Source organism: Lytechinus pictus, chromosome 5 (assembly GCF_037042905.1).
Source record: "Lytechinus pictus isolate F3 Inbred chromosome 5, Lp3.0, whole genome shotgun sequence".
Classification (NCBI taxonomy): domain Eukaryota; kingdom Metazoa; phylum Echinodermata; class Echinoidea; order Temnopleuroida; family Toxopneustidae; genus Lytechinus; species Lytechinus pictus.
Genome location: NC_087249.1, coordinates 3,454,398 through 3,466,413, shown reverse-complemented (window position 1 = coordinate 3,466,413; position 12,016 = coordinate 3,454,398). Strand labels below are relative to the sequence as shown.

The following is a 12,016-nucleotide window of genomic DNA, read 5'->3' as shown; positions in this document are numbered from 1 at the left end:
TGTGACAAGTTTGTTTGAATCATTGAAGAAGCTAAATATATTTCACTAATCAATTTTTTTATATCGATCCAGCACCGCTCAATCATGAACAGGAATCATATAATTGTAACACTCTTTAAATGTAGCGTGGTAGGTATGGATGAGTGTTAGCTAGTGGTAAGACTTCAATAAGGGAATCCAACTCAAAGTATATAAAGTTCAGATGATATTTAATCACGCAGACATATATATATATAAATGAACAGTCGCTTGTTGAGAACTCGGGCACTCCCCTATCAAGGCCTCAAAGGGCAGGAGCGCAAGCTTATGGAGTAGTAGTCCGAAGACTAAGGAAAGAACCTAGAGAATATCAAGCACCTCTAATTTATACTCTGAGGGGAGGTGTTTACCCCTTTGGACTTATCTATTGTGACTGTACATGAGTAGACAACTAAATGAAATAGAACAAAGGACAGGTCTGGAAGATGTAGGGAACAAAGAGTAATGAATAAGGATTGAGACGAACTAATGAAGGGAGGAAGATTAATCTGAGGGAATCTATTGTTTGCCACTGATGGTGGTGTTTTCATTTGGTTAAAGTATTGTTATTATATGGTCATGTGGTCATGGTGGTTGTATCACTGCCTGAATATACCCAAGGTCTAGTGATATATAATTTAGACAACTATATAAGCTGCTACATTGGAATGAATATTTTACTCTTACATAATTATAGGCCTACCTTTATCCTCTTGAGCAGATTTTAAAAATCTATTTTAGGCTATGCGAGCACAAAGGGCGAGATAAATGCTCAATTTGATTCGATGGCCTAATCCCCCCCCCCCCCCCTTCCCTGTAGTTTGCCCCGCCAATATAGGGGGAAGTGCGACTGCTTTGGCCCCCTGGATCCACCTATATAACAATAATTAAAAAAAATTAATGATAATACTAACAATAATCTCTCCCTTTTTAACTCTACCATTTTACTTTATTAAAGGTCAAGTCCACCCCAGGAAAATGCTGACTTTAATAAGTAAAAAAAATCAAACTGGCATGCCGGATGTAAAATAAGAAAGTTTTGATATTTTAAAATTTCGCTTATTTTTCACAAAACACGGTGATATACATGCACAACTAGGTCAGTCAGTCGATGATGTCCATCACTCACTATTTCTTTTGTTTTTTATTGTTTGAATTATATAATATTTCATTTTTCATAGATTTGACAATAAGGACCAACTTAACTGAGGGAACCATATAGTATTAAACAATGCTAATTCCGCATTTTCAGGGAGGAATTAATCGTTTATTTTACATCCGATTTTGATAAAATTTTCAGTGTCATCAGTGGCGTACCGTGGGTCACAGCATTGGGGGGGGCACCAGCAAAAATTTTGAGTCACTCAGTGTGAGTATACTAACCTAATACATTTTAAGGACGGCGCAATGCCATTAAACGAATGTGTATCTCACTGATCAAATAATGCGAGCACAAGCTTAAAATTTTTGATATTCAGACCTAAAAATAGACATTAAAGGAGAATGAAACTCTTGGAGCAAGTTAGCTTTTGTGAAAGCAGAAAAATCAAAGAATAAGATCAACAAAAGTTTGAGTAAAATAGGACTAGCAATAGAAGAGTTATGAGCATTTAAATGTCGAGATCACTAATGCTATGGAGATCCTCCCATTGGCAATGCGAGCAATATCTATGATGTCACAGATGAACAACTCTCCCCTTTTGGACGCTGAAAATATACCCCAAAACATCTCCTTTTGCTTATTCTAATCATATGACAAACGATTCATCAATGATATAATGTTGTGAAACCTCTGTACTTGTCCTCTCATAAAGAGAACACCTCACCTTGTGATAGACTCTATAAAAGTGAGAATATAAGGGAAATAAGTACTAAAGTAATGAGGGAGTTGTACGTGTGTGACATCACAGATCTTATGGTTGCATTGCCAACAGGAAGGATCTACATGGCATTAGTGATCTCAATATTCAAATGCTCATAACTTTCTTATTATTCATTCAATCTTCCTCAAACTTTCAACAATATGTTTCTTTGATTTTTCTCTTTGATATGGATTCAGCTGGTTTCAAGGGTTTCATTCTCCTTTAAAGCTAATTTTTGTTATGATACGTACCTGTCTCGCTAAACAACAACGCGAGCGCAAAGCGCAAGCTGAACTTGTATACATTTACCCCATACAGGCATATTTTAAGGGCTATTTTTTAAGGAATCCATTAAGAGTATACATATCTCACCATAGTCATCTAATCGAGTGCCAAGCGCTTGCTGATTTTGCTAGAACTACATCTAAACACATGAATTACTTTTTATAGTCATTGTAATCATGATTCTCATACGCATCTCGCAAATCAAATATTGCGAATGCGAAGCGCGAGCTGAAAATTCAGGAAGTTCAGACCTGAAGAGGGACATTCTAATTAAGGCTCGTTTGTAGGAATTCACTAAGACCATACGCATTTCACTAACCAAATTATGCGAGCGCGAAGCGCGAGCTGAAATTTTTTTAATTGATATTCAGATCAGAAAAAGGGACATTAATTAAGGACTGATTTTAGGAATTCATGAAGATCAGACATACCTCACCAATCCACTATTGCAAACGTGAGCACGGAAGGAAATGTTTTATTTGAAGACCTTAGAGTGGGGCAATCGCTTTAGTTGTCATGAAAAAGAAGCATATGTCACTACATAAAACAATAATAACTCGAAGTGCGAGGAAATATGTTTGGAGTATATTGATTTGAAAACGGAAGGTTTTAGCACAACAGGATTATATATCTCGTTAAACAGACAATACGAGCACCAGGAACAATGAAGACATAGGCCCTGAGCAAATTGTGTTTACATAATAGTAATGATAAAATCATAAAGAACAATAATTTCTTCTTTCCCACTACGTTTCTCTTTCTTTTCTCCTTTTTTTTTTGGCCAGCCGATCGACCCCCCCCCCCCCCACCCCCATGCCCCCCGCCCGTAGTTACGCCACTGAGTGTTATGCTTGTTGGATTTTTCTCTTTTTATTCAAATCAACTTTTTGTTGGGGTGGACTTGTCCTTTAAAAACATAAAAATCAGCATTGCGTAATTTGACGGACAGAATAATGGCGTACTGGGTGGGGGTCTAAAAAGTCCCAAGCTAGGGAAGCGAGCTAGCAACAATATCAATCTAAAATGGAAATCTTATATTGTGACAAAGTTTGACATATTTTATATCGAGAAAATAATTTCATTTTTACCATTTTCTTCTTCAATTGCTTACTTGTCTCCTCATTTTAAGTCTTTGAAACCTTTTTTGGGGGCAACCATCCAAAAAATCGCCCCATTTTTATGCCAGTGCAAGTCCCGTTAGAGTCATATGGGGAAAATTTCTCCGATTGCCACTTTTATATAGCAAAGTTTTAGATATCTCCCAATCTGGATTTTTCATTATTATCATTAAGTTTATCTTCATAAATTCGGTGCATATGTGCCCACGGGGGGGGGGAGGGGGCTTCCTTATAAAATGGCCCACACATTTAATTTAAGTTTGCCCAGTCAAAAGGCTATATATACGCCTCTATCTCCCCCTGTCTCTCCCCCCCCCTCTCTCTCTCTCTCTCCCTCTCTCCTTCCATCTTTCCCTTTCTTCCAGGGTGTGCTTATGTACTATATCTTCCATATTCATTGGTCTCGATCCCTTCAAAATATGAAGACCACATACCATATCCATCATTCCGAATTCCATTACTCGATCTTGCATTGACGCTTTGCATACCTTCTAAGGGCTAAGACCTCGCCTGAATTTTATGATATTGAAAACACAAAAAGGATCGATTTGGCTTCAAGGTTGCATTTTTAATATAATACTTTCTGTCTACGCAAATAATTTTTACTCAGGCTATATATTTACCTCATAAGTCTCTCTTTTTGTCATGTTACTTAGAAAAGAACTGTGTTCAAAACAAATTTTCAATATGGATATATATAAAGACGAACTTGAATTTTAACTTGACACTCCATCTGAAGTCGATCACGATCACAACCTATCACTAAATAATCACTACCGTGTTATAGACAATGCAATCAGCATTCAGCTATCAATTGCTTGATCAAAAATCAATCAATTAATTATAAATCGATAAATTAATCAATAAACCAATAAATCAGTCTCAATCAAGTATTCAATCACCATTCAGCTATCAATCACTTAATCAACAATCTATCAGTCAATCAAACAACCAGTCACTTTTCAGCTAGTTGAACTCCAGTTTCAAATTGTAATGAATCATTAGAAAACTCGGTGGTACTGAAGATGATTTCTTTTACATTATATCTATATCTATTTTGACACACAATAATAAGCAATTCATATTTTAAACTATTTTAGATTTGTAATATCGTAAAATTCGCTTAACTGCTCACGGAATACATAGATCAACAATTTCATGAAAATATTATATACACACACACAAACACACAAGCAAGTAAGAATATACATAAGAAGCGAATATGAGAGAGACGTCATTCCGATTGATGTGATAAGCACTATAAGAAAAACGGATTATTTTCATAAACTGAAAAGGCTCCGCATTTAAAATCGTCCAGCTTCTGCAAAAATGTTCAGGTATTGAGGCAAATAAGCTCCATTGAGTTGTTCAATCAAAAAGAGATATCAGATAGGCCCCCTATTGTATTACATCGCGATTGATGTTTCCAGGTCTTTAACTTGAATCTGATTTGAATGCGTCTTGACGAAGACAACTTTGAACCTTTCTGGATTCATAGTGAAGGATCGTTTCTCGTTGTCCAACCGAGGTGAGTGTGTTCCTTCGGGAAGTGATATCCTATACCTGGTGACCATGCTGACCACGGTCTGGAAGATGACTCTCCTGGCTACCTGTTCACCTGGACAAGATCTTGGTCCTAGAATAGGTTGTGACAAAATAATGTGAACGAGGTTTAGGTTATTGGGTAGATCGTGTGATTGAGGAATTTGCTGGGCACGATAGCAGCTAGAAGTTTATAAAAATAACTACATGATCTAATGAGCCAATGACAAAGGGATTGGGTGGGAGAAATATAGAGAATGGGAATTGTGATGGGTCCGGATGAAAACTAGTGTCTCAATTCGGAGTGGGAAGGATAGATAGCAAGAATCCTGCTGAAAAAAACTGAAAGAAGAAGGAAGATAGATAGATAGATAGATAGATAGATAGATAAGATAGATAGATAGATAGATAGATAGATAGATAGATAGATAGATAGATAGACAGATAGATAGATAGATAGATAGATAGATAGATAGATAGATAGATAGATAGATAGATAGATAGATAGATAGATAGATAGATAGATAGATAGATAGATAGATAGATAGATAGATAGATAGATAGATAGATAGATAGATAGATAGATAGATAGATATATAGAAAAAAATAGCGAATATTAATGAATAGACTTTATACATTTAGTAACTACTTTAAAATAAGGGTTATCAAGACTGTTATCATAGTTACGTCAAAATATCTCTCTCCTCGATCGCTATCCCTTTTCCCGCGCCCCTTTCTCTTTCCCACTTTCTGCTGGAAAAAAAAACTTGTAATATTGTTATACCTATTGAGAATGGAATCACCAACTTTGCTTTATCCTCGTTCAGTTTACCGGATTCATCGACAAACCGGTTAGGGTTGAAGACTCCAGGATCTTCCCAAATATCCAGGTCGTTGTGCATCCCCCATATGTTAGGGAATATCTGACTACCTTTTGGTATACTGTATCCACCTATACTCCCCGTCTCGGATGCAATGTGGGGAACACCCATTGGAGCAGCGGGACGCATGCGCAGAACTTCCAAAATGGTACTCATCACGACTGGGAAATGAGATCGCTGGTCGTACAGTGGTGCAGTTCCGCCAGAATTGATGATAGTTTCTATTTCGTTTCGCATCTGTTGAAACCAAAATTGTGTTCAAAATAAAAGAAAAATAAAAACATAAAAGAAAGCTCTTTGTTATCTATGATACCGTTTTCAATCAAATATATATTTTTTGTATTTCTTTGTCAGATTCACTGTCCAAATGATCATAGTGACAAAATATTTTCTTTTGCAAAATGACCTTCCAAGACGAATTGATAGTCAAGAAGTACAATTTAAATCAAATGTTTCCTCTGTAATTGGTTATATACCAGCTTGGCGTTTATCAGCAAAAATGCTGTCCTGCCGAGTTCCTATACGGGAGTTACCATAAACAGAAACAAACAAACAAACAAATCGTTAAAAAAACACCCGTAGACAAAGCTAGGTAATAAGATTAACGAAAACTTTCCTTCCTATTTTTCATTGAAGCTTTTGTCATCCAGACTTATGCCTCGATCAAAACGTATATACTTTTCTTTAAAGACACAAAAAAACTATCAAAGTCGTTATTTTTCTATGCTTTATCTGTTTTACCTCTATTTCTCCTTTTATAACAATATAAAGAAATTAACTGTACCCGGTCTTCAGAAAAAAAAAAAATATCCAACGTAATTATCAGGTTATTTGCAAACTCTCGGCTCCAATATTAAACCAATATGATCTAAAAACATTACACAAATATATTATGTCTGGCTTCTTTTAAACAGCTCCATACCAGTCTTAGATTAATATATTTCAGAAATAGTGAACCGTACGTTTATCTAACATAACAATCTCCACATGTTCCATGCCTCGCTCCCATTTTACCTTGACTTGGATATGTGAATGAGCGGCAAGAAATAGTGTAAGCCACAGGAGGACTTCGTGGATAGTGTCTGCAGCAGCAAAAAACATGTTGTACACAATAACCCACCCATCTTCCGGTTCCGAATACGATGATTTACCGGATGAGCGAATATCCTCAACATACTTGGCGAAGAGTGCAATGAGGCTCGAAGACTTTTCCGGGGCATGTCGTTTTTCGAGTACATCTTCTGATTGTGTTTTCACGTAGCGAGACGAATTCCGAAGCTGATATCAAGAATAACAATAAAGCAAATAATGCACGATTATAGGAGATAATATTAGGATTTCATGAATAAAGGGGAAATTGCCTTAAAAAATCTGACAAAAAAAAAACCACAAACAAAATCATAACAATATTATAGTAATGGCATTAATTTTAATTACGCTCCCATGTAAACATTAAGAAAGGGAAACAAAAGGGAAATCGTAGACCAACACCGGGTTTTCACTTCCGAATTAATTCGTTATGTAGGCCTAATACTGAGATATGAAAAAATATACATTTAGGATCAAAATCGAATCCAGAGACCAACTGGTCACCAGGTCACTAACCATAACCGATCTGGGTTTATTTCAAATGATTTCAGTTGATATCTATATTAGATATAAACTGATTATCAAACTAAGGGGGTGTTGCAAGAAAATATTTGCAATCAATAAATTGTAAATATTCTGTTGCAATTTTACAAGTGATAGTTCCAGGTTAGCTGTAGCAAATCAGATTATACTTCTTGTTTTAAGGAGCAGAACAGCAATCAATTTCTAATTTGCAATTAATTGCAAGACATACCCCTTTCATAAACCCAATTATGCGGCTAATAGCAGCATAATTTGGTCGTAAATTCGGAGGAGGACCAGAGTTATCCGCATTATCTTGATGCTGCAATTATCCGCATAATAGCGGCATCGGGACCAGATTTTGACTTTATGAACGCATTTCCAAAGTAATGCGGATAATTGCCATGGTGCGGTCACAAGGTCACCCTTTTCCAACACAACCGCATCGGAGGGGGTGTGTGCGGTTGCCATGATGATTATCCGCCTTTTTCAGGACGGGCGCTCGTAAAAATAGTGCGGATTATTTTCGGAGTTTGTGAACGCCATTTTTATTGAATTATCCGCATTACTCTTAGGCGGCTAATTGGAGGATGGGTTTATGAAAGGGGCAGGGGCGTCGATCCATTTTTCAGATTGGGGGGGGCAAAATCATGAATCAACTTTCCAAAGGCGTTCGATCACACAAAGCAAACAAACTCTCACACACACACACATACATATGCCTATTATATATATATATATATAGAGAGAGAGAGAGAGAGAGAGATATATATATGACTCATGAGATAGAGACACATATCTCACCAACAAATTAATGCGAGCGCGAAGCGCACGCTGAAATTTATTTATATTCTGACCTGAAAGCTTGATACTCTAAGCATTTTTGGTACAAGTGATTAAGATGGGTATTTTAAAAATAATAGATGCGAGCTTAAAATTTTGATATTTCGATCTGAAAAAAAATTGATTTTAATGGACGTATTTAATACAGAACAAGATATAAATCCAACAAAAGATATTGCAAATCGAAGCAGGAGTTCTTTTGAGGTTTAGAACTGAAAACGGGACATTCTATTCACCTAATTAATCATGAAAAGTATGGGTTTTTGCTACAGAAATGATGCGAGCGCGAAGCGCGAGCTGAAATTTTTTATATTCCAATATGAAAAGCGGACATTTTGAGCACGATTGTAAATAAAGAACGAGTTGTGTATCTCAATCTCGCTAGCTGAATTCTGTGTAACATTACAATCTTATTTTATTTTTTGCACATGCTGAATTATTGGGGGGGCAAAACGATATGTTTGCCCCCCCCCCCAATATTTTCATTGGTGGGGCGATCGCCCCCCCCCCCTGCCCCCCCCCCCCCAGGATCGACGCCTCTGGAAAGGGGTATTAGGGACCAAATATAGACTTGCAATTGATCGCGAGTTTCTTGCAACACCCCATAAGGGTACTGTATACATTTGACCGATACCCTCTAAAGAGACGGCTATTGATGAGAGATGGACGAAAGAGTAAAAGTGAACTGGGATTGAGTGTTTGGCAAACTACGTTGTCCAAGTCGTCAATGAACTTCTTGATGTCTTCATCTAAATAGCTGATGCCGACACCAAATGCAATGCGATGGAACACGTCGATAAAGAATGATTGATAGATCCCCTTCGGATCGAGCGGATGCTCAACCAATGCATCCAGTTTGGAGCATAACATTGGTAGTGAATCGCTGATACAGCGGGAGATGGTTGTAGCGCCGAAATCTGGGTTTTTGAGGGTTTTGGCGACAAATCCGCGAGATTCATTCCATGCTGTGCCGTTGTTGAAGATTGAGCCTGTTGATTGAGGACAAAATATATCGATACCAGTGAGTTATTGCCTACATTTTCGAGTTGCATACCTACTAGGGAAAACCTGTAATCAATCAGGACTACCCGAAATGAAGGGTATATTTCAAATCAATTCGGCGGCTTTCGGGCAGCCGAATATACAGCTTTATACGTTGGACACTGTTTTTTTTTTATAAGGGAAACATTATATAGAGAAAAGGGAAAGAAACATGCAGAGGAAGACACTAAGAAAAGAGGAATATATGTCATGCAGGTTTGTAATAATCAATACCCCTATATTCTTGCCCTCGATCCACTATCAAAATAAGATGGCACCGCCCCTGGCAATACAGTATTTGTATATCAATTAAAATTTAATTAATAACGGATTTAATTAATTAACGGAATGGTGCAGATAAGGTGATCCCATTGGAGTATGTGCCAGGGAACTTTTGAAAGATCTCCAAATCGAAAGAAATCCTGGATTCGTTATTAATCGTGCGCTTTACCTCTTTCTGGAAGGACGGATTCCAGCATTGTACGAATGATTCCTCCACGATCAGAGTACATGTCTGCTTTGGTTACAAAGGCCTCTTCAAGATGAGCGTAATCCATTATTATGACGTAAGCGCCTTCACCACTTCCGATTCCAAAGATCTTCCCATAAGTCTTTGTCTTCTCATACATGTCTTTATTGAAAGGTAGAGAGAGAATACATGTAATTCGTCTCGATGAATCGAACAAACATTGGGGATGAAAAGAGGCAAAAATGCAAGATTAAAAAATACCAAACCCGATCGGGACCCCTGCCCCTGGTCAGGTAGACATTGGGAAACTTTTTAGCCGCCGAGTTTAGTAAATCACTTACCAACCAGATAAAGTTATTTTTGCTTTTAGCACCATCATTATTAATAACCAATAAAACTCTTCTTTTTTTAATTGTTTTTCCTGTAGCACAATCATGAATTTTCTTATTTAATCACTTTGTTTACTATCTATTTATTCGAGTGTATAACGAATGAATAATCATTAAGTTTTACTCACTTCTGGACCCTTTTCTTCTTATTCCTAAGAGATCTTTAATAGTTGTTCTGATTCCCCGAGGGCCTGGTAACCACATGACTCTATCCTCAGTTGGTGCCACTGATCTCCGCCGATTAGCGTTAGCGATGACGAGGACAACAACAAGTACGAAAATACTAAGTAGCAGCGATGACGTGGTCAATGACCATGGCTTCAAACTGAAAATACTGGTAAACATAATTAGCCACGAGTCCTTCGCTGCAGAAAATTCTATGGAAGATGTTGACCGTCGGGTTCACGGTCGACAATATATTAAGTTTGGTATATCCCGTGACAACGGTCAGATAGGCTGATCCGTGATGAGGTGACGAAAAGGAATAACGGAATCGGATTGCGCTTGTGGTGGTTATTTTTATTTTTTTTAATCTGTATTTTTTTTACATTTTCATAACAAAATAATTCCTTCCTCAGTGAATATCGCACCCTTATGCATGCTCCCCAAAACATGCACCTTAAAAATATTATCACTTGCTGTACAAGTCATCTCCTTCAGAATAAAGCTCACTTCCAGCTTCTTCCACGTCCAGAAAACCTCTATGACGACAATTTGAATTCAGTTACACATCTATCCACTGAAGGCCAAAGCACTAGAATCCATCTTTCAATCCGTCTTTATAAACTTTTGCGGGATGAATTATTTCCAGGGTAGATTTTTCTCAGAATTAGGGTAGCCTCATATTCTTCAGTTAAAAATAGAGTATCAGTTTCCTTTCTACATAGACGATGCAGTGATTTGATGCAGTACATGATGATTCGATGCAAGCTTTAAGAAAGGAGGGCATGGCATAAAACTACATGCACGTCCGTTGCTAACACACAATATCAGAACAGAAAATGAGATTGAGAATGCGGACGGTAATAACAGAGATTTCTTTTTAAGTCGGTCTTAATCCATTTTGTTATTTAGAATGGCTATTGATGATTGTCGTGCCTTCATCGCCTGAGTAAATTTCCATCAAAGCGTATGGTATCATGAAATAATACGGAGGGGTCCGCGTGTGAGACGGTCCTGCGTTAGAGTAAAAGGAGGACTAAACTTTTGGAAAGGACTATTTTCTTTCCAATAACTGATTTCATACTTTCTATTATTTCAAAATATTCATGTTTACAATGTTATTAAATTAATATAAAACATGGACTGTGAAGTCGTTGTAATTCAAGATATTTAATTGCAGTTTCGATAGTGCTGTTGATGATTAATTTACCTATTTTGATTAGTACTCTTTTTTTTTTTGGGGGGGGGGGTGTTGGTTCTAGGCCAACTGTTCGTTTCAGTTGAATAAACACTTGAAAATATATCAATCTTCTTCTTCTTCTGGAAACAGTACAGTCCACCGTCTGGTGTATTGTCGTACTCACGGTGAAGTGCAGCGTGCAAGTGTATGTACATTATTCAATCTGCATAAAGGGACCAACCACAAAAGACACGACTCATAATCGAGGTATTAGTTGCTATTATGAAAATCCTATTTGGATTTAGATCTTGGGGGAGGGGAAATGACCTGGCGACTTATTCTTAGATTATTTTGATATGTCCTTTTTAACCCCCCCCCCTCCCCCAATTCTTCCTCACCTCTCTCCCTCTCTCTTCCCCTCTTTCTGCTCTATCTCATTTTCTTTTTCTCCCCCAAAAGAAGCTGGGGGGGGGGGGTTTTCAGAAAAAAACATCAACCCTCAAAAACAATTTAGAAGGGGTGCAATTTCAGAACTGGAGAAATATTCAATCTCATAATATAGCCCTACACTTTTTACTCTTTACCTCTTACTGATCCTAGTGAATCATCACTCAA

The 12,016-nt window shown here is 37.3% G+C and overlaps 1 protein-coding gene across 2 annotated transcripts; it reads right to left on the bottom strand.

Moving 5' to 3' along the window:
- Nucleotides 1–3,829: 3,829 nt before the first annotated feature.
- Nucleotides 3,830–11,780, bottom strand: LOC129262572 (cytochrome P450 2U1-like). Of its 2 annotated transcripts, none has more exons than XM_054900707.2 (6): nucleotides 10,188–11,780; nucleotides 9,653–9,832; nucleotides 8,782–9,149; nucleotides 6,721–6,984; nucleotides 5,610–5,943; nucleotides 3,830–4,919 (listed from the first exon to the last, which is right to left on the bottom strand). In XM_054900707.2, the coding sequence occupies exons 1-6, from the start codon at nucleotides 10,402–10,404 to the stop codon at nucleotides 4,690–4,692; spliced, it is 1,593 nt and encodes a 530-aa protein (XP_054756682.2). In that variant the 5' UTR covers nucleotides 10,405–11,780; the 3' UTR covers nucleotides 3,830–4,689. The 2 variants fall into 2 exon arrangements, with proteins under 2 accessions (XP_054756682.2, XP_063955701.1); XM_064099631.1 differs by having other exon boundaries at nucleotides 4,606–4,919; nucleotides 5,757–5,943; nucleotides 10,188–11,074.
- Between the last annotated feature and the right edge of the window lie 236 nt (nucleotides 11,781–12,016).

What these genes read in the sequence shown, in the direction of transcription:
- LOC129262572 (XM_054900707.2), bottom strand. Translation starts at nt 10,404, where the DNA reads ATGTTTACCAGTATTTTCAGTTTGAAGCCATGGTCATTGACCACGTCA. An exon ending in TTAGAGGGTATCGGTCAAAT is followed by an intron (nt 6,985 to 8,781) that starts GTATACAGTACC and finishes TCTTGATATCAG; the next exon opens with CTTCGGAATTCGTCTCGCTA. An exon ending in GGTGATTCCATTCTCAATAG is followed by an intron (nt 4,920 to 5,609) that starts GTATAACAATAT and finishes AACCTATTCTAG; the next exon opens with GACCAAGATCTTGTCCAGGT.